General features: G+C 38.7%; 1 protein-coding gene across 3 annotated transcripts in view; it reads left to right on the top strand.

Moving 5' to 3' along the window:
• Window positions 1-23,751, top strand: part of LOC132816440 (four and a half LIM domains protein 2) — a 45,366-nt gene that overhangs the window by 5,427 nt on the left and 16,188 nt on the right. For 2 of the 3 annotated variants that reach the window (XM_060826024.1, XM_060826023.1), the window contains exon 2: window positions 12,883-13,065. In XM_060826024.1, the coding sequence (XP_060682007.1) occupies window positions 12,910-13,065 (156 nt within the window). In that variant the 5' untranslated portion in view covers window positions 12,883-12,909. Of the gene's footprint in view, window positions 1-12,601; window positions 12,706-12,882; window positions 13,066-23,751 lie in introns of those variants that run through there. The other variant, XM_060826022.1, reaches the window with a different exon arrangement.

Raw genomic sequence — 23,751 nt, 5'->3', positions numbered from 1 at the left:
CACAACATCCTTCTGATAGGATGGAGAACAGAATTACACACAATATTCCAAAATCGGCCTAACCAATGTCCTGTCCAGCCACAATATGTTAGTTTTGTTTGTACTCTGTTTAAGCCTCGTTATTGAGACTGTCAGGTTTGAGAAGTATGTAAAAGCACAATTCTTATAATAATTGCACCTGACCTACTGTGCTTTTGATAATTTGCTGATATTTCTGGAATTCCACCTAAGAACCTATGGTTCCGTGATTCTGGTTTTTATAAAGTTAATCATGTCATATCTCAGGATCTCAAAGTTATGTGTTAAACAGTGAAATCCCATTTATTTTACTGAGTGCTTTAACTCAAAATGATTTTATAACAGCATGATGTATCAAGAACTGCAATGTATTGGGTGTCAGTGCTTACACTTGCTGATGGTGTTGCCAAGTTTGAGCTGGTTCTCTAGTTCTCCAGAGAGAAACAGGTTGGGCTTGATTACATTAGAACCATTAAATGACAACAGAGCTATAATTTAAAAGAGACTTAAAAGACATTTTTCCTAACTTGGAGAAGAATTATTGAGTTTCTTTTTCTATTAATCAGCTTGACTCACTTATTAAGTTTTCATGAAATGTGAGTGTCTCTGTCAAATGCTGTAAAGCTGTCATTTGATCCAGTGGTTATGGAATTGCTTAACATTATCTATCACATGTTGCTTCTGCTGTTTGGGATGCAATTGGTCCTGTGTCATAACTTTGCAATATTGGCACCTCATTTTTAGGAGTGTCTGGTACTGCTTCTAGCACGCTCACCTTCACTCCTCAGTGAATCTGGCTTTTTGACCTAGATTGCTTGTAATGGCAAAGTGAGGCAAGTACTGGGCATGAAGTCACAGTTTATGGCTCACTGTATCTCATGGATACCCATTTTGACATGCGAGATCTGAGCCAGAGGTGGGGTGACAGCTAGTTGTTAGGTACAGCTGAGTTGGTTATTAGGTTGGCAGTGGGCTGAGGGAAGATCATGCTTTCCAATGGCAAGCAGGACAAACCTGTGTTTAATACATCATCATGTCATGAATAGTCATTAAAACTCAACTTCACCAGATTAAACTTTTGGAGCTTGCAAAAATGAGAAATTTGTGCTTAAGAATCATAACTGGTTAAAGGTGGCTTGCGCCTGGGTCATGGTACAAGTGTCTACAGATATATTTTCAACAACAACAAGAGTACTCTGGAGTAAACCTTGAGGATTGAGTTGACCATGATTGAGCAGTTGGCAATCAGTGTGTAAAGAATGCAAAGCATAGAGCTCTCCTTTGGTTGAAAGCTCTCAGGTCAGGAGGGAGGGTCTTAAAGATGGTGCTAATGCCTGCCTTTTGTTTGCAGTTAACCTCAAGCAGCCAGGTTATGTCAATGCTTTTGTTAGTTTGAGGCAGTTGGAGAAGCACCACATAGAGTGGTCCAGGCCCAGGAACAACTATGACCAGAACACCAACAAGGAATGCCAGGCAGCAGATGATACTGACAACCAAGCGTCAATGAAACTTTGAGCATTGGTGCATGATAAAATACACTGCAGGCAATATAACTACCTGCATATGTCAGTGAGGCAATGTCAGAGAAGGCTGAAACCTCAGGGATATTCACGTGTATTAGCACCATCACAAATGCATCTAATGCATTGGGAAGCAAACCAATGGCAGGAACTTTAAGTGTCCAGCAGCATTGAATTTCTGTGCTAGTGGTCATTCCAGGGCTTTATGGAGCCATGAATGCCACTTACAATCAGACATGCACAAATACATAAAAAAGACCACAGTCCTGATGAGAAGAACCAATAATTTTGTGTCATGTAGATTTGGTGGTGGGTCCTTAAGACAGTAAGACCATAAGATGTAGGAGCAGAAATTAGGCCATCCAGTCCATTGAGTCTGCTCTGTCTTTCAATCATTGCTGATAGGGTGTTCAACCTCATTTTCCCGCTGTCTTCCCGTAACCTTTGATCATAGCAACATAGAAACATAGGAGATAGGAGCAGGTGGAGGCCATTCAGCTCTTTATGCCTACTCTGCCATTCATCACGATCATGCCTGATCATCCAGCTGAATAGCTTCATCCTGCTTTCTCCCCATAACCTTTGGTCCCATTTGCCCCAAATGCTATATCTAGCCGCCCTTTGAATACATTCAATGTTTTGTCATCAACTTCTTTGGGTGGCATTGAACTCCTCACGCCTACCACTCTTTGGGTAAAGTAAGATTTCCTCATCTCTGTTACAAATGGTCCACCCAAATTCTTAGACCGTGACCCCTGGTTCTGGACACACCGACCATCGGGAAGTCTCTATGAGATCTCCTTTCAGGTAGTAATTTGCCTTCCTGTTTTTGCTTCCAAAGTGAATAACCTCATATTTATCCAAATTATACTCCATCTGCCATTGATCTGGCCACTCACCCAACCTATCCAGATCATGCTGAAGCATCTCTGCATCCTCGTCACAGTTCACCCTCCCACCTAGCTTGGTATCATCTGCAAACTTTGAGATGTCGCATTTTGTTTCCTCATTCAAATCATCAGTATAAATTGTGATTGGCTGATGTCCGAGCACTGATCCCTGTGGCACCCCCTAGTTACTGCCTGCCAAGTTGAAAAGGACCCATTATTTCCTATTCTTTGTTTTCTCTCTGCCAACCAGTTTTCTACTTATCTCAATACACTTCCTCCAATCCCATGCACAATAATCTCTTCTGAGGTACTTTTTGAAATGCTTTCTGAAAGTCCAAATATATCACATCGACCGGCTCCCCCTTGTCAACTCTACCAGTTACATCCTCATAGAACTCCAACAAATTTGTTAAGCTTGACTTACCCTTCATAATTCCTTGCTAATTCTGCCTGATTCTGCCACTATTTTCTAAATGCTCCACTATAAGAAAGATCCCCTTGACAATCAAGAATTTATCTATCACTGTTTTAAATATATTCAATGACCTGGCCTCCACAACCTTCTGTGACAATGAATTCCACAGATTCACCACTCTCTGGCTAAAGAAGTTTCTCCTTATCTCCATTCTAAAAGGTCTTCCTTTTACTCTAAGGCTGTGCCCTCATCTCTCCTGTCAATGGAAACTTCTCAATGTCCACTCTATCCAGGCCATTCAGTTTTCTGAAAGTTTCAATTAGATCCCCCCTTATCCTTCTAAACACCATTGAGTATAGTCCCAGAGTTCTCAAATGTTCCTCATATGTTAAACCTTTCATTCCTGGGATTATTCTCGTGAATATCCTCCAGGGTAAACACATCTTTCTTAAGGTATAGGGCCTAAAATTATTCACAATACTCTAAACGTTGCCTGACCAGAGTCTTATAAAGTTTCAGAAGTACATCCCTGCTTATATGCTAGTCATTTCAAAATGAATGACAATGCCTTCCTAACTGTCGACTCAACGTGGAAGTTTACCTTAAGAGAAACCTAGACTAGGACTCCCAACTTCCTTTGCACAGATTTCTGAATTTTCTCCCCATTTAGAAAATAGTCCATGCCTCTATTTTTCCCACCAAAGTGCATGACCTTTCCCACATTGTATTTCACCTGCCACTTCTTTGCCCACTCTCCTAACCTGTATAAATCTTTCTTTAGCCTCCACACCTCTTCAATACTACCTGCCCCTCCACCTATCTTTGTATCATCTGCAAACTTAGCCAAGAATGCCCTCAGTTACTTCATCCAGATGATGGTCCTTGCTGTCATGTCATACTATCACTCCTGTATATCTAATTGACCAGCTGCCACATGATTTGTGCATGACCAGTGGTCCACCTCCAAGTACCACGCAATTTCCGTGCCACCATAGTCAATCTCCCAAAAACAGATTACTTCAACCTTTGTCTTCACAAAGTCAAATTACTTTGGTTGATAGTGACATGGGCAGACACACCTACAACACATAAATCAGCGAGGGTGAAATCAAGTAATTTCTCTCTCTTGTCAGTTGCTTTACCATATACCCCAGAGCACTCTGCAGGCAAGTCTTGGCCTCTCTTGGTGCTGGACATTGATATTTCCAACTCAGAGTACATTCTGTACTCATGTCATACTCAGTGCTTCTAAAAAATTGCTTTTAATATGGATAAGTACTAACCTATTAACTGAGCAATGCTATAGGTGGTAAGTATCGGGAGCTTGCTTTGTCTATGTTTGACCTGATGTGATTTAATAGGGACCAGAGTCAGTGTTGTAGATTCCCAAGATCACTCTGTTCCAATGGAATATTATTATTCCATTACCTCTGTTAGGTTGTCCTTCTATTAGGACAGGACATATCCAAAGATGGATATGCTGATCTCTAGGACAGTTGCCGTAAGATATGATTCAGTGGCATGTTGTTTGATTAGTCTGTGTGTGAGCCACAAGCCCTCCTGTTAGTAAAGGAGAATTTTGCATGGTCAAGATATGCCATTGCTGTTTCCAATACCTAGGTCAATGACAGGTAAATGGTTTTACCTGGCAAAATGTGGTATTATTCTTTTTCAAATTTTCTGAGTGATTTGGTACATATGGGGTTTCAGAGGACAGTTAAGTGCCACTCACATTCCTGTTGTTTTGAAGTCATATGCAGTGTAGACTGGGTAAGGATGGCAGACTTCCTTCTGTAATGGCACCAAATGGATTTTTTTCAAGAACGCAGCTCACCATCACCTTCTCAAGGACAACTAGGAATGGGTAATAACAGCTGGCCCAGCAGCAATGCTTGCATCCCGCAAATGAATTTTTAAAAAATGCCACACCTAACGCAATGAGGGAAGAGATGGGGGATATATTAATTAAGCATGAATTAATTGTCAATTGCTTTATATATATTAGAAGCTAGTATTAGTCAGGGGAATGGGTTTAACTGAAGGTCTCACTAAAAGTGTGAACTTAGACTTTATTGAAATACAGATTTAACAGTGTTTAACATTCACCTCAGGAATTCTTAGTCTCAGCAGTTTGACAATTTTGCAAATTATTGAAAATAGAAATTTAGCCTTAATTTATGAGTTTATACCTATGTGGCTCTTCACTTAAAGCTCCCATGGTTTATGTAGCTAGACCAGATTTATTGATCAGGAAGTTAGTCAAGGCAGTATATTTTGTCTTATGTGCTTAAAGCATTAATCAATCCCTATAAACTAGATGATGCGTGAGCACCCATGTAACAATTATATAGGATAATCAAACAGAGTCAGCATAAATTTGTGAAAGATACATCATGTCTGACTAATTTAGTTAAAATTTTGGAGGAGGTCACTAAATGGGTTGATTAAGGGTTAAAGCTTTAGCCATGTAATCAATAATAGTCAAAGCTAGTACAGAAAAAAATTAATGACAAATGAGACATTCTAACTGTCAAAACAAGTAGTGCAGAACCTACACTATCAGGCACTTTGAATGAAGAACAGAAAATGCTTATGGAAGACTGTGGGAAAACAAAGGTAATGTGAGGTACATATAAACTGAAATGTAAGCACTGTAATGTGTATGTTGTAATCTGTATAAAGCTTGAAAGTGTTTTGTAATTTAAGAGAATAAGTTTTACATTTAAAGGTTTTCTCTCCGTATCTATGTATGAAATAAACAATTGTTGTCCTGGTTTCCTGAGGTCCTCTTATCAATTTTTCAAGTCGACCCCAGAATAATCTGGCATAAATGCAGGATTTCATAGAGTCACAGAAGTCTACAGCACAGAGAAAGAGAGACCCTTCGGGTCATCAAGTTTGTGCTGGTCAAAAACAACCAGCTAACTATTCTAATTCCATTTCCAGCACTTGGCCTATAGCCTTGAATGCCTTGGCATCACAAGTATATATCTAAATACAGAACAACCTTGATTATTCAATGAGATGGGCAGGAATATTTTGTTCAGATAACTGTTTGTTCGGAAAACTGATTTTTCAAATAACGGATAACGTTTTTACGGGACTTTGAAATCTTGTTCAAATAATCCAAAATTCAGATAATTGACATTCAGATAACCAAGGTTGTTTGTACTTCTAAAGTGTTATGAGAATTTCTGCCCCTGCCAACCTTACAGGCAGCGAATTCTAGATTTCCACCATCTTCTGGGTGACAAATATTTTCTTAACATCCCGTCTAAAAGTTCTACACCTTATCTTACACATATACTCCATGGTCATTGTTGTACCAATGAGAAAAGTTCAATCCTATATACCCTGTATATGCTCTGCATAATTTTATATATTTCAATAATGAACCCATCAGTCTCCATTGTTCCAAGAAAAACAATCTCAATCTGTCCAATCCCTCTTCATGACTAAAACTCTCAAGCCCAGGTAATGTCCTGATAAATTTCCTCTGCACTCTCTCCAGTGCAATCACACCCCTCCTATAATGTGGATTCCAGAACTACACAAAATACTTTAGCTGTGGCCTAGCCAATGTTTTATACAGTTCCAGCATAAGCTCTATGCTTTAACTACTAAGGGCATGTAAACCATGTACTCATCAAGGCCTCTCTGATCCTTGGTACTTCCAAGGGTCCCACTGTTCACTGTCTATTCCCTTGCCTTGTTTGTCCTACTTCACATTTATTTGGACTGAATTACATTTGCCATCCATCAGACCATTTGACCAACCCATCGATATCCTCCTATAATGTAAGACTATCCTCCTCACTATTTACCATCCTACCAATTTTTGTATCATCCATGGAATTACTTACCAACCCTCCTACTTTCACACCTAAATCATTCATATCGGCATAAAAAACAAGAGCTTCCAGTCACAAAATCCAGACATCCTCTGCTACCTGCCACACACCAATTCTGGTTCCAATTTGCCCAATGTCCTTGGATCCCATGAGCTCTTACCTTTGTTATCAGCCTCTCATGTGGGACCTTATCAAAAGCCTTGCTGACTTCCAAGTAGATTATGTCAAATGCCCTCATCTACACACTTCCTTACGTCTTCGAAAAATTCAGTCAAGTTGGTCAGACATGACCTGCCTTAACAAAACCATACTGTTGCTTCTTGATTAATCATTACCTGTCCAAGTACAGCTTAATTCTGTCCTTCAGAATTGCTTCCAATAGTTTCTCCACTAGGTTAAACTGACTAGCCTCAGTTTCCTGGTTTATCTCTTCCTCCCTTCTCGAATAACAACACCGCATTAGCTGTCCTCTGGTACCTCTTCTGTGGTCAGAGAGGAATTGAAAATTATCACCAGTGCTCTTCTACTTCCTCCCTTGCCTCACTCAATAGCTTAGGATATATTTAATGCAACTATAGAGATTTATCTGCTTTTAAGCCTGCCAAAAGTCAAAACATCCTCTTTGTCCATGCTAATTCCTTTAAGTATATCACAGTCCCTATCCCAATTTCTATATCTAAATCATCCCTCTCAGCAGTGAACACCGAACCAAAGTATTCATTTAGAACCCTACCTGCATCCTGTGATTCCATGCACGATGAGTCCAACTCTTTCCCACTTGAACAATTTAATTAACAATTTATTAATAATACAGTACCTTTAGTAGAGTGAAGTTAAACTACATGGTAATCTATGATTTAAACTCAATTTTCTTTGATTTTAGCCCCCACTCTCACAAAGACAGACTGACAAACAGTTAAGGGATAAATCAAAAGAAAACTTAGAGGAGTGTAACTGGCCAGTTCACTTAAGCAGACTTTATGAATCATAATATAAGTGTTTGTATCTTGCTGGTTATTGAAGACATCAGTTTCCAAGTAGTTTTGAGCAGGCTGTGAGGAATATTCACTTAATTCTCATAACTGAGATTCTATTCTCCAAACTTTTGATAAGTTGTTAATGGGAGAATAACCAGAGCAACCAAGCCTATGTTCTATAGCTATGACAGCCACAATCTTTCTAACCAAAACAAACAGCTCAAAACCTGTGAAAACATTGTTTTACCTTTCTTTTTTCCCCAACATTCTCTCAGCATACGCCTTCCTTTGATACCTGTTAACATTCAAACAAATGCCATCTGTTTGAGTATGATGCACCTCCATAACTGAAACATCGATCGAATACTTTGAGGGTGTCAATGAAAGTGAGATGGCACTGAAGGATGTTAACTTTCATTCCAGTCGTGGCTGCATAGTGAAGGGTCTTGGCCCATGGCCCATAGTGAAGCATTTAACAAAAAGGACTGTAAAGTGAGATTTTTTTTTAATTTCTTTATTTTTCTGCCTTTAAGTTCTATGTTTTGGTTTATTTTTCTGTGTCTTAAAATGGTGCAGGAGAATGATAACACAATACAACACTTTTGACTGTATTTTGTAAGAAAATACATGTGACAATAAATAAATCAAATCAAATTAATTTCTGCTCCTTGCCTCATAAACAAATATCAATTTGTTTGAAAAAAACGCAAGCTGCTGCTGACAATCCAAAGGTCACGTTCACTCTCAGATCACAGTTCACAGTTCTAAACAAAAATAATAAAAATAAAAACAAAATAATGGTAGTCTCAGCAGTGTCTTTTTGGAATTCTCCTCCTATTCTCCCATCCCATCAGCATTATTTTAGCATGGTTTTGCCTCCTTACCCAACACTTCCTGTCCTAATTCCTCCTCCATACTATTTTAATTCTGTTCATATCTGTAGGGTACAGCTGTCTGCCATAACTGCAGGCAGTAAATTAAACATCCTCACCTAAATGCAGTGCAGTCTCAAGGATGTAACATGATAGCTTTGGGCATATTTAAGCGATTGAATTCAAGGTGGGAGATAGATAGAATGGACAAGAGGGACTGTTTTCCTTGAAGAGGAGAAATCTAACAGGAGGCTTGACAGAGGTTTTCAAAACCATAAGGGCGCTGATTAAATTAGGGAGGGAGAAATTGATTGGGCGTGTAAGAGATTGAGAACTAGAAGGCATAGATTTAATAAATGTGAAATGAGACAAATCTTTTTCACGGAGCTACTTATTAGGGTCTGGGATGCATCTGCTGGGAAGCAGATTCAATTGAGGTATTCAAGAGGACATTAAATGGTTGTTTCTGTTTAGATAATGTCTAATATTGCAGGGAAAGGCAGGAAATTGACATTAAGCCAAAATGCTCAGTGAGGTAATGCAGATAAATGGGCTGAATGGCCTACTTCTGCAATGTAATTACTTGGTGATTCTATGGTTTCCTCCTCTCTTTATGGGAGCACTTTATGCAATTCCTAATAGTGTTTCATTTGACTAATGACAACTATGATTTCAGATGTCCCTGCACTGGATAATCAGTGGAAAATTTTCCTGTAGTCTTTACTTCTGCAATGTGCATAATGTCAACTTTACGATTATTAGAAAGTGGAATTTACGATATTCTTTATCAGTTGTGCATGTCTGTTTGCTATGTCATTACATATTTAAATATTCTACCAGAAAGTCAGTCAACTGTCAATGTTTCAAATCTGCAACAGCTCCAGTAAACACTTATTTCTCCTTTATTCTTTCACAGGATGTGTATATTAACAAAATTTATTGTTGCTCCCTAAGTGACCTTGAACTGGGTGGCTAAAGGCATGAGTGAACAAGATGGGTTTTATAACACTGAATGGTAGTTCATGGTCACCATTACTGAGGGCTTTCCATCCCTGAGTTATAAATTAAATTTCCTCAGCTGCTTTGGTGGATTTGAATCCATGTCTCTAGAATATTCACTAGGTCTCTGGATTACTAGCACTGTGACTTTATCATTTTGCCACTGCTTATTAATTGTCTGGAATGCAGCAGTTGTCATTTTATCAGTTACAATTATTATTCTAGGCTTGGAAAATGCAAATAACTGAATTCATCTTAAAGTTTTAAGTGCATAGCCATCATTTGCTGCTCTGATATCAGCGCATTGATGCTATGCAACATTGTTCCTGCTGCTATGAGTATTGACAAAAGACTTACGAAATATTGCAGAAGCAACCAGCATCTAATTTTATGATCCTTTGGTTGTAAAGAACAGATATTGAAGAAAGTAAGAACTACCTCAGTCGGAATCTAAAAGTATAAAGCCTCAGCAATAAAAGATAAAACAAAGAAAGTACACTAAAAATGAATCATGAAAGCCCAGAACACAAATATGTAAACAATTTTCAAAATAAGAAACAGACCCGCTCATGACATTCAAACATTTCACAATGTGACGCATGAGTTCTAGACTGACAGTCCAGGAGTTTTGGGTTGCTGGTTTACTTCCTAATGTCGTGAAGACACAACAGGTAGTCCTTCCTTTGAAACCCAATGAACTTTTCATCCGGGAAGAGCTAGGATTTTCTCAGAAGGGGTCAAGGCATCATTTTAGGCCCAACATCAGGGATGTTTGCAGGTTTTAAGGCATCCATGAGTGGATGAAGTGACAGTCTTTTAGGAGAGAGTTGCCATCCATTTAAAATAGTAAGCAGGTTTTCTGTGCTTTTGACCTAATCAGGGGATCACTGAAACAATTGGCAACTGGTAAGGCAGCAAAGCTAACAAGCAGCTGCTTTCATCTTAAGGCATCCTTGGAAGGGAGGAAGACACATCGGTTTTCTGCCAGTGCCAAGTAGGGATGTGGTCCTAGCATTCAGAGGGAGCCTCTTCAGTGAAGGTATCAGGACTGCAATGCAGCCATTGATGTCACAAGTCCCTCTTCTTTTGATCTTGGAATTGACCCTTCAAGAGTCTGTAAGATGGTCTCCTCCATGCAGTTGGCATTGTCCAAATGCAACAGGGGTCCACACTGCTGCTGGCAAAATGTCAGTGACCCAGAGAGATGGCTCTTAAATTAGCTTTTGATTGGTCATCGTGCGTCTCTGTATTTTATCACAGCTGCCCAAGCCACTGCTGTTGTCACCACTGGGAAATTTCCCTTGTGGTGAGACTGCATTGGAAAGCAGTGTTATCCTTAGCATATTATCTCAGACTAGCCCCCTCCCAGTGAGTGGGAAACTCCCCCTTGGGTATCTGTAGTCTACTAGACTAGAGGAGACTTAATGGTATTAATTGGGTCTCAATACTGTTATATAATAAAAATGAATTCATTTTTTATTAGTTCCTGGGCAGCGATGTAACAAACAGGAATGCTTGATCGTGCTGATGTCTGAATGCAGAGATCCTCACAACATGAATTAATATTCTCTGAGGCAAGCTTGATACAGCAGCTGAAGAAACAATAACAGTAATTTTTTATAGGGTCCTAACATATTAATAATATTATTCTTATTCGCTGGAAGGAGAACCCTAGATTGTCATTCAGAGGCTTACCAGGAACACAATTGTAGCACAAAGACTACTAAAGTTTGGGTTATTACATAGCGTACTAAAAATTTAGGAGTTAATGGCTTAGTTCATTTAACTCACAGTCACGTCTATCACCTCCTTTAGTGGTTCTATTTAATGTTATACTGAACTGGACTCAAACCTTTATGGACTAATAAACAAATATTTACATGGGCACACTAATACAGTGTCAATTTCTGAAAGACACTCAACCTCTTACAGTTTCCATTTTGTGCTAGAATCAAGTCTAACAGTAGAAATGCAGATTGATTCCAATGTAAAGATCAATCTACTTAGGCAACTGGTTAAGTATCAGGGTATCTTGTGTAACATTGAAAATGCTTTAAGGGACAACAATAATTGGACACAAGATTTCATTCTGGAGACGTAATAATAATCGCTGTTCATATAAATGCATGCTAATCTTGTTTGGCCATTCTCACAGAAGTGAAAAAGAAAATTGTCACAGAAGTAAAAAAATTCTCGAGTTCTGCAATTTGTAACACCCTTCAATTTACACTATTTTATAACAATGCTCTAACATTGAGTTGAATGACTACATTCAGAACAAGGTGGTTTATTTGCACACACTAAATGTGAAGCTAATATTGGGGTGGCACGATGGATCAGTGGTTGGCACTATTGTGCCTGGGTTTGATTCTACCCCAGGAGAAAGTGAGGACTGCAGATGGAGATCAGAGCTGAAAATGTGTTGCTGGAAAAGCGCAGCAGGTCAGGCAGCATCCAAGGAGCAGGAGAATCGACGTTTCGGGCATGAGCCCTTCTTCATTCCTGAAGAAGGGCTCATGCCCGAAACATCGATTCTCCTGCTCCTTGGATGCTGCCTGACCTGCTGCACTTTTCCAGCAACACATTTTCAGCTTTGATTCTACCCAGGTGATTACCTAAGTGGAGTTTGCACATCCTCCCTTTGTCTGTGAGGGTTTCCTCGCACAGTTCAAAGATGTGTAGGTTGGAGTGGCTTAACCATGGAAAATGTAGGATTACAGGAATTGGGTAGGGGCTGAATGGTCTGCATCCACACTTTAGGGATTAGAAGTTAAATCGTAATAATCTATTGATACCATTATGTACTTTTATGTATGATCTTGGGAAGTGTTTACCAGCCCTTTGTGAAGGTCTGCTGTGTTTCTCTGTTAAAATGAGTCTGGTGATTTACTAATAAAGAAAAATTAAATAAAGCAATCTGGATAACAGTAAACCTATGAAGAAGGAGGGTCAGCTTTGCCAGCTGTAGTGAAGCTCAGAGAGAGAATGATTTTCTAGCTTTATATCCATATATGGTAAAACGACACAGGATTTTATTAGGCAGCCAGCCACTCAATTGCTTCAACACAACACTCATCAGTTATTAGACGTGCAGCAGTTCAAACTGTATGAATTCTAGGGACTGGTGATCTAACACCTTAGCTTCTGTCTGACTACCGGAACTGTGAGTGACTGACAATCTGTCACAATTTACATTTCTGATTTCATTCTGAGAGCTGTTGATCTGAAAATGTTTTTTTAATTGTCTTACCATGGCTGAATTGAGTCAAATGTAGATGTGTTGCAATGCATAGAGATAAACAGGATTGCTTCAATTTCCTGCTCTTGTTTTGCATTCTAGGTGCTTAGAGCTTTCCAAAAAAGCACGATGACAGAACGCTTTGACTGCCACTATTGCAAGGAGTCCCTCTTTGGGAAGAAATACATCCTTAGAGAAGAGAATGCTTATTGTGTGAAGTGCTACGAAAGCCTTTATTCTAATACCTGTGAGGAATGCAAGAAACCAATTGCGTGTGACAATAAGGTATATGATCTATCATCTTCATTCACTGAGGTGGAAGTGCCATGCAGTGCAATGTCTGGTGTTTTATCTGTTTCATTTCTGTGTTTTGAGTTTGCTTAATAAATAGTATCATACAGAAATGTTGTGTGAGTTAGCTATTTCATTGAGTTGTGTGCTCAATGGAAGTCCTTTTTAAAAGTAACTAAGAACAACAGGAATTACTGTTCATTTTATGAAAGTCCCCTCTGGCAAGAATCAATAAGACATATTACAGACAAGACTAGTACTTTTTACTTGCAGAAATTAAATACATAACTTGTGAAATTATTGAATATCTTAACTTGTTGATTGCTGTTAATCTAAAGTTGTGTAATTCAAGCTATAAGATGACTCATATCCTTTGCATTCTAAATTTTTATTTTATTATGTTATTCAAGCTGCTTAATTAAAATTGTTGTACAACTCAGATTTTTATTCTAAAAATCAACTCCAAATTATTACTAACCAACTGTACGTAACTTGTTGATTTTGTATTTGCATTTTATTCAAACTTTATTTTGTAACATTATCCTTTCTTTGTAAATTAATCTCTGTCTTCAGACCAATTTCGCTTTTGTGGTGCTGTTGCTATTAGTGCAGATGTATTAGCTGCTGTAAAGAATAACAATAATAGCTTTAGGTTCCAAAGCCCCCTATTACCACAGTTTTGGCTACCAGGATAATTGAAGGCAATCGAAATGGACCGAGATCTTTTTCTCAAAATTGCCGTGTTCCTATTTCGTGAGGCTTCATGTCATCACATCATTCCCAATTTCTCTTCATGCTACAGGAAGTTGCTGTAGTTTCCATTGAATACTCTTCTAATTCAGCAGAGCTTCTATTTGGAAAGTTAATTGAATGAGGATTGTACAAATAATCAAGTTCGTGACATTGTGCATTAGTATTCCAGCGCTCAAAGCTATGGAATATATCTGTTCATATTTGCAGTGGCTCTGCATGGTTCAGATCACAATTTCAGCTGTATTTAATTTGAGTACCTGTTGTTGGGTAACAGTTGATTTTCTTATCTTATCAAATTTATCTGTCAATGTTCTCTCATATCCCATGAAAATATTGAAAGTATTTGGGTACAACTCCGTGAGAGGCAATTTTGTTGGACAGTTGCCGAGATAAAGGGCCAATGGTTCTGGGTTCAAGTCCAAGCTGTATCAGAGGTATATTATAACATGTCTGACAAGGTTAATTTAAAGCTGAAAATGTGTTGCTGGAAAAGCGCAGCAGGTCAGGCAGCATCCAAGGAGCAACAGAATCGACGTTTTAGGCATGAGCCCTTCTTCAGGAAGAAGGGCTCATTACACATTTTCAGCTCTGATCTCCAGCATCTGCAGTCCTCACTTTCTCCTACAAGGTTAATATAAAGATAATTTACAACTCAATCAGTGGGAAACCCACATTAACACTCACATATGTGAGTAATAATAATGGGTATGGCAGTCCTTTTTAAACACATCATAGCCAAATTCAACTGAATCACTATTCAACACTCAAATGTACACATCCAGCAAGGCTTGCTAAATGTCACAAGCAGAAAATGCAATGGCTGAAATTTTCATCATGAACCAATCAGCATTTGGCCAATTCATTCTTCAGGAAACATTATAGTTGAAATGAAGTAACTCAACACATACTTGTAATGAAACCTGAAATGCTCATATCTGTGTCTTTCAGCTATTCACTTTGCAAAGTCTCTCTTTTCCTGTTCCAAGTACGCTTACATTTTCTCAAATGTCTCTTGTGAAATCACCTACGTTTTTCTAATTTTCTGTTGGACTCTGTACCAATAAAAGTTTGATCGGGCAAGATACAAAATAATCCTTGGGCCTAGTTGTCAAGGGTGTTTGAAAATTCGTGTGTGTGTGTGTGTGTGTGTGTGTGTGTGTGTTCCAGGCGGAGCAGGTTCTGTGGCAGAAGCTAGCTGATCTTCTTGTTTTAACCAACAAAACAAAGATTGGGCAGGTTCCAAAAATAGCAAACAGTGTGCTCCATCAGGTTACCAAGGTGGCAGAGAAAAATATAGCCACAAAAGTAATCTGAAATGACTCATTCACTGACATTCTCTTCCTGTGAACAAACATTAAGTTCACTGATCAACTTCCTATGCAAGTCAGATGAAGCTAACAAATTTAATGTTGCAGATATAAGCTTGCAATTATTATAAATTTATGACTGGCATGGTGACTCGATAACACTTAATGAACCATATGCTAAGTGTTAGATCACCTGATGTTGTTTGCTTTCTTGCACATTTCTCACATTTTATGATTTTTCTGACATGTGGTTCTTTTTTTTTTACAATGGTCTCCTGCAAGTCTCACAAACTCTGCCCTACCCAAAACTATGGTCAATAAGAACTTAGGCTCTTGACTCTTGTACTCGAAATACCACTTACTTATTTTCTCTGTGCTGCTAATCGTCAATGGCTGGCCATGTCCTAAATCATTGATTTCAAAATCTTTGTTCTATTCTGTAAGGATTCTTCATGTGTTCAATCTGCAATCTGATAATTGCTTCTGTTCTTATAATTCTGGGTGATACATTTAAGTTAAAGCAATCCAGGGGTGCATAGTTCCTTGAAAGCAGAGTTACAGGTAGACGGGGTGACGAAAAAGGCATTTGGTATGCTTGCCTTCATTAGTCAGAGCATTGAGTCTAGGAGTTGGGATTTCATGTTGCAGTTACACAGGACATTGTTGAGTCCACTTTTAAAATATTGCATACAATTCTGGTCTCTCTCCTTTAGGAAGGATGTTGTTAAACTTGAGACGATAGAGAAAAGATTTACACGGATGTTGCTAGGACTGGAGGGTTTGAGTTATAGGGAGAAGCTGAATAGGCTGGGGCTTTTTTCCCTGGAGCATTGGAGGCTGAGGGGTGACCTTATAGAGGTTTATAAAATCATCAGGGGCATGGATAGGGTGAATAGCTAAGGTGTTTTTCTTAGGGTGAGGAAAATTCAAACCTAGAGGGCATAGGTTTATGGTGAGAGAGGAAAGATTTAAAAAGGACCTGAACGTTAACTTACACACTGAGGGTGGTTCTCATACATGGAATAAACTGCCAGAGAAGATGGTGGAGCCTGGTACAATTTCAACCTTTAAAAGGCACCTGGATGGATATATGAATAGGAAGGGTTGAAAAAGGATATGGGTCAAATGCTGGCAAAGGAGACATGGTCAGATTGGGATGTCTGGTCAAGTTAGGCTGAAGGGTCTATTTCCATGCTATATGACTCTGCAACTCAAAGATATTTTGGTTCCACACTTGGTGACAAAGATATCAGGAGCATCGATGGAGTTGGATTGGAAAGGGGAAGCGGATCTTGCTTGGTCCAGTAACATCCCACTATTGGCAATGTGATATTGAGTCTGTTTATATGCAAGCAAAGGAGAGTTATTCCCATTGTTACCATTGGCTTAACTGTGATAACTATGGTAAACTCGCTCATAGGTACTATATTGGCTTAGAAACATTTACTAAAGTGTAAAATGGTCTTTCTGAACCAATTTCCACAATCAAGTCCCTGAATTTTCTTGCATTGATAAATAGACATTTTTTCTTGTTTCTCTCTTCACAAAACTAAAATTTCCTTGTTCTTGGCTCATGGTGTAGGTTGGTCTGTATATATACTATAAAGACCTATCCATGTTTGCAACGACATTAGCACATTATAAATCGCCTAATAACCTAGATGTGTCACATGATAACGTATACACATTTTGTTTTATTGTTTCTACATTGTACAGATCACTGGCAAGGCAAATATTTGTTGCATCCCTAGTTGTCCTTGACAAATTGGTAACTTCCCACTTTTTTGGAACTGCTGCAGTCCTTGGGAAGTAGGTACACACATAGTGGTGTTAGGAAGGGACTTTCAGAATTTTGAAGTAGTGACAGTGAAGGAAAACTAATATATTTCCAAGTCAGGATGGTATGTGGCTTGGAGGGAATCATGCAGGTAGTTGTGTTCCAAGATGTCTTCTATCTTTTTCTCTTTAAGTGGTGGAGGTCATGGATTTGATATGTACCATCAAAGGAGTCTGGATGAGTACACAGATGCCACTTTGATTAGCAGTGGAGGGGACATACAATAATGTGATGGATAGTATGAAATCAAACAGATTGCTTTGGCCTTGACGGTGTCAAACTTTTTAAATGTTGTTGGTACTGAACTCATTCAGGCAAGTAGAAGTATTCCATCACTCGCCTCTTTCAGGAGTGAGTTACTTAGCTCATATTTAAAACTCAGATGCTATTATAAAACCAAAATCACTTTCTCTAATTTTTAGCTTCTTTTACTGAAGAGAATCATTTGTTATATTCAAAAAGGCATTCCTGATTGATTTGGAGTTCAAATGTGCAGCAAATATTTGAGTCCAAAGCAGTTCATGTTTGCTGCATGCAAAGTATCTTTCATAGATTTCATAATATAATCCTTTTATTGTGCACCATTTTACTAGTTATCTTGCATGTTGAAATGTAGATCATTTTAATGCATTGTATTAATTATAACCACATTGAAGCAGGTCATTTTTTGTGAGATTAGGTGCAAATCATGGCCTTTACACTCATGATTATTAAATAACAGTACCTTGCAACATTTGTTGTTAAGATTATTTTGGTATCAGTCCATCAACCATCATAAACCTTTCAGTAAATACAATTCTTTGACATATTGTCATAAACAATCCATCCTGACTGCTGAGGGAAACCACAGCAGGCATGTGACATACTTCAGAGAAGCTTCAAAGTTTATCAGAATGACTGCAGCAAGACTCATTTATCAACAGTTTCTATTGAGTATGTTTCCATGAATGCAAACCAATTGACTCCTTAAAAATTCAGAAAGATGTAATGTTGAACAGCACCATCTACTTTGAATTAAAACTGCAATGAGGAAACATGGAGTGTGTAGCATGACCAAATCTTGACTTGACGATGTCTGCCCAAGTAAAGTTGAGTGGAGATATGGAGATATTTCTCGTATTATGGCAACACATATAAAAACATATCAAAACTGATGAAGAATCAGTCGATTCAAAATGTTAGCTCTGTTTATTTTTCTCCACAATTGCTGCCAGACCTGTTGAATTTTTCCAGCACTTATTATTTTTGTGTTAGAAGAATTTCTGAAAACTTTTATTCCCACATTTCATTCCTATTCTTCTGAAAGTGCTTTCTAGTTGCATGTAATTCTGTACCACATCACAACTCTCCATCGTCTTGCCTCAGCACATATTCTTTCTACCTAATCTTGGAAAGCCAGTGTCACCAAGCCTGATAATGGCCATAATACATGCACAGACACAACTTTCAACTCATGCTCCCTAAATAACAATGACAAACAGAAATATCCTGCTTCCTTCCCTTTAACTATTTAAGGACATTTCCAGTCCTTCATTGTGTCAGCTGAGTGCTAGACGATAATGGTTAAGTTCTGTTATGCTGGAGGATAGCATAAATCACCAATGATGGTTGCTAAAATCGAAACAGATGGAGACTAGACCAGAGCAGCAGGGTTCTCAGAAAGGTCTTACCTACATACCTCATAAATATTGAATATTTATAATGAAGACTCTTTGTGGCAAAGATCCATTCTAGAGCCAGCTCTAAACATGGTAGTAGCAGGTAGCACTGAATCCTTGGTTGACCTCATTGGTGTTGCTAACATTCAAAGTAGCACAGCAGGAACCCTTGGGCAAGGCCTGAAGCAAAAGTGGTAAGACATTCTCAAAGTTCATCAATGCCATGACCAGAGACAAAGCTCCAAGACTGATCAGCAAAACCGTTTGTGAGAGGCACTGGAAGAATAGTTGGAATATACCTAGAAGCTCTCAGCCCAGGCTACAAAAAGTGACAAACAAAAAGTCACCTGGAAAGCTACAAAAATCCACAAGCACATCAAAACATCATTTACCTGTTTGACTGCTACCATTGCGACCAGACTCTTGATGTGATTCCCCAATTTAATACTGTTAGAAGCAGAATACCCCCACCGCCACACCCTGGCTGAGAAGGGTTATACTGAGTCCAGTTCTACTGAGTTCCCCTTAGTTGCCTAATTTATAAAGGATTTACTTATCCCACATCCAATGAACATATGTTTTAAATGGAACCAATTTAACTAGGTTTTCTTGAGTAAACAAAAGCCTGAGTTTATCAGTTACTAAACAAGAGAGGAAATAATTATGCAATACACCATACCCGCAGCAGATTAGCAATGAGAAGTGATGAGTTAAAAAAATGAGTTGGGAGATATACAGAGCAGTGTCAATGGGTTGTTTCTGTAGTTGAACAGTCAAACCAGGCTGGTACACATGGGTACTTCAGCTTATTAGCATATAATAGCACAAACACTACAGGGTTGAAATGGCTTTTAACCCCTGTTCTTGTGCAGTCTTGGAAGGGAAGGCGTGTTTCTCACCGAGATTGTTGCCTTTTCTCCTATCATGTTCATAGTTTGAAATAACTTCCTAAAGATTACGGTTCAGTTTGTAACGGATTTCTCATCTTATAAGTCCATCACTTTGAAGCTTCCTGGACACCTCCTCAGCTGTGGCCTTTCTCTCCAGACTGACACTGAACTTACAATCATACTGGATTTAAAAATTTGATGTGTTTGTCAGATGATCATTTTATGATTTGTGATGATGAAGCTACTCCAAGGTAGTGACCAGTGACACTCAATTTCCTAGGTGGACAATTATAGTTATTAGCAAGAGAATGCTGATAATGGTGACCCAAAGGTGGTAATGGAGATGAGGACAAAAGCACACACTGAAAGTCCACTGATGGAAAGAATGAGCATGCTATTGCTGCCATTGCTTCAGCTCCACATGCCAATGACCAGAAAGAACCCCATCAGCAGGAGGTTTGTCCAGCCATTAATACAGAGATATTTCAACAACGCAAGACAGCTCATTTCACAACACCAGCTCACCATTACAACCCTCAACTGAACAGTGCGACTTGTTCGCTGAGCAAGGACTAATGGGTGGTGAGGACCAAAATGTATCCTTCTGTGGGGAGGTTGGAGAGCTGCAAGGTGACCTCGACAACTTAGAATTCATCTGGTATGTCTGTGAAATCTACTTCATTAACATCGCGGCTAATGGAGACGTCATTGATTTTATTTGGAACTCACAACTGCAGTATCTAATTTTAGTTTCTACATCATGCTTCAGACCTGAGCTCCTTCAACTACATAACAATTAGTTTCAAGGTCTTGGATCTGTTCCAAATCATGTGCTAGGGCAGATGACTGGGATAGAAATCACCAACACTTTGTAAGTCGCTCATTGCTTTTCTTTGTTAAGTGAAGACTATCTGGCTCTGAACCACCTGTGGTCAGAAGTAGCAGAGGATGCTACAGTTCCTTCAATATGTTGTGAGCCAGTTTTTGCTGATGATATTCCATTCCTTTGATCACAAATGATAACTCTTTTCATTTACTCATTCACTCTTCAGGAAACATTACAGGCATGATAGTGGCCAATGCAAGACAATTTCTTAGACATACATTTGTGGGGAAAGGGCAAATGGGAATGAATGCAGGCCAGTGTCATGAAAGCAGAGTTCGCTTACCTTCCTATTGCCCTTGAGGACAGTGTAAATGCAGAGGTGTATTTCTCATTGCAGTTCCACTGAAGCTACCAGTCCCATTTATTTATCAAAGCAGTACCACAACTGGATGTACCTTCTATCACCAGGAAGGCGTATATGGAAAGTATGATTTCACAATCAAGGCATGAGGAGCTCCTTTTGGAAAATTCAATATTTTTGGCTGCAGATAGAAGTTTGAGGAGATACAATAGAATATGATCTGCAAAAGGAATCCTAAGGAATTGAAAAGGAATGCTTTTGAGGGAAGTCACGTATTTTCACCAGCTATTTGATAAGTCAATGAAAAAAAAACAAAGACCTTCAAGTCCCACGCTGCAGTAAAAGTGAGCTACTGATGGAATTTCAGTGGCACAATGAGGTAACAGAAAGCAAATAAAGACAACTGCTTCAAGAACAGGAAGAAGCAAGGCTGTGATTAGTAAAAAAAACAGGAACTCACTGCTGAAAAGGAAAATATTACAGAAAGATTCTGCATGCCATATCCAGGGATAGCCAATGCTCTGGAGAAATTGACTGAAGCCAGTGTTGCTGTAAACATAGAAAATGACTCTTTTTAACTGAAATATTGAAATCTCAAAGTTCAATGTGAATCATTAGCAGTGGACAACATTCTATGTCAAACAGCAACTGATGAACTTAAATCTACAAAGGAAATGTTTGAGAAAGGGAGGGGAGATAACAAAAGGAACAGGAGTTGGCCATTCAGCCCCTTGAATCTGCTATATTCTACAATCAGTACACTGCTGATCTGATATTTCTCACGTCCATTTTCCTGGCCTTTCTGCATAACCCTTGATTCTCCCTCTGATCAAAAATCTCCCTATCTCAGTCTTAAATATACACAAAGACTCTGCCCCTACAATGCACACAAAGATTCACAACAATCTGTGAGAAGAAATTCCTCGTCATCTCAGACCAAAATTTGGCACCTTTTAATTCTGAGACTCTGCCCTCTGGTCTTTGACTCTCCAGTGATCCTAGTTTAAGCTCGCAGAAGGCTCTCCTGGAAAGGCAAGCCTTCAATAATAAAAGAGAATGATAATAATCAAGCCAGTTCCAATTCTCTGATGAAGTTAAGATTAGCAAGGATGTGACCAACATTAAATCCCCTGTTATTATCCAATCTCCATGCAAGTCAACAAATCAGTCTGTAACAGCATCTCCCTGTGCTGAGTAGATGTCCCATTGCCCCGATAAATTGATCAAGTTCGTTGAATAACCTACTAAAGCCCTTTATTCCAATTGTACTGGAGATCTTTGGCTTCAAACTAGCCTGCACTGGAGATGCCACAGATGTGCTACACACCGATGTCCTGTGTTCTCACTGCTTCCACCTCAATCTGCAATCAGGGTATTGCACATGTCTTGTTTAGTGTTTTCTCCCTTCTTTAGATCTTGTTGATAGCTCCCAATGAATCACGTTATTGCAATGTTTCACATAATGATCATGGTGATTTTGTATCCTGGCATTCAGGTGTTATATGGTCCTTTAAGTTCAGCTCAGGTTAAAGTGTGCATTGAATCGTCCCCACACCATCTACCAACTGAATGATCATTCCTAAGGCTCCAGTATTGTCTGTGTCTATTCCAGTTGATCAAGACTAATGGCATTGCCATTGCCTTGGCAAGGAGAAATGCCTATTTTGGTTCCACAGTGAACATCCTCTAGAACAGTCTCAAGCTCCTGGGGATTAAAAAAAAACTCCATTATGTACAGTAACTGATGTGTCCATACCCTCCGAGAATTATAGGCTGGCTCACCAGCAAGTCTTTCCTTCTCTGGCTATCCTTTGTCTTTATCCCTCGAGGCGTAAGTTCAGTTATTTCTTCATGATTATTCCTATGGAGGAGAGTGTAGGAGCTGGAGGTGCTCCTTTTCACAAAGTCAGGCCTGAAGTTTTACTTCAAGAGAGAGAAAAAGAAGTAGGTTTGATCTAAAGCCATCTCCTCACCCATTTCCTGTCTTTGATTTTTCCAGTTGCTGGTGGTTTGTCTCCTGAGTCCAGCCTTCATTGACTTCTCTTTACTGCTGATTTATGTAGTTGTGACTGACACAGCCCAGATACCAGTTGTTGTATCAGATTACATTCTCAAGATAATTCCAAGGATGTGCAGAAATTCAATTACCAAAATCCTATCCTCCTAAAGGCGGACTGAGACAGAAACTTTGAAGGTGGAAGGTGGAAAGGTTGCATTGTTAATGGTTAAATATTAAGAGAAATGCTAACAGATAATTGATAATGATTCAAATGGATTGAACAAAAGACTTTGGGGGAAATGTATGTTAATGTTTATCTTCTATTATTCTAATGGATAGCATATGTTATTGATAATGCCTGCTGAGGTGAGAGCAGATGGAGCTAGGTCCTGAGCAGCAGAGTTGTCAGAATGTTGTCTCCTACTTACCTTTACGAATATTGTATAAAGTTCAATAAAAGTTCTTGATTACAACGATCCACTGCAGAATCATCTTTGAACATCCTCATAAGTGCAATTAACTCAATTCATATCAAATATTGATCCTGGGCTTCCTTGCTTTGTAGGCCTCAGTATAGGGTATGTAATGCACTAAGTTATTAATATAGCTTTATGAATATTTTTGTCCTGAGAAATTCACTTAGGTACTTTGCTTTGGTACATTATATTGTCAGAATATGGTTGTTTTATATATTTTCAATTGTTAAACAAGTCTACACAATAAAGCAAATGTTCACCTGATAGTTTAAATATTCTTTGCATTTTATCAAAATGCAGAGAGTTATGCAACATTTTTAGTTCATTCACCATTTCCTCTAATAAAGTAAGCTACTAAATAACAAAGAAAGATACACAAGGAGGTTTTGGTCAAAATTTATGCAGTAGCCGATTTCTTCTGTACAACTTTTATTTCTCTTCCTATTTTTACCTCAAATTATATTTCTCTTACTTCATTTTTAAGATCACAACTCATTTTTCATCATATAACATTTGCCCTCTGTTTTGTCAGCCAAGTAGTTATCCATCTTATTTGAAGTTGAACACCGAGTC

The sequence above is a fragment of the Hemiscyllium ocellatum genome, chromosome 6 (genome assembly GCF_020745735.1).
Source record: "Hemiscyllium ocellatum isolate sHemOce1 chromosome 6, sHemOce1.pat.X.cur, whole genome shotgun sequence".
NCBI classification, from domain to species: Eukaryota; Metazoa; Chordata; class Chondrichthyes; order Orectolobiformes; family Hemiscylliidae; genus Hemiscyllium; species Hemiscyllium ocellatum.
This window is presented reverse-complemented; position numbering and strand designations above follow the sequence as displayed.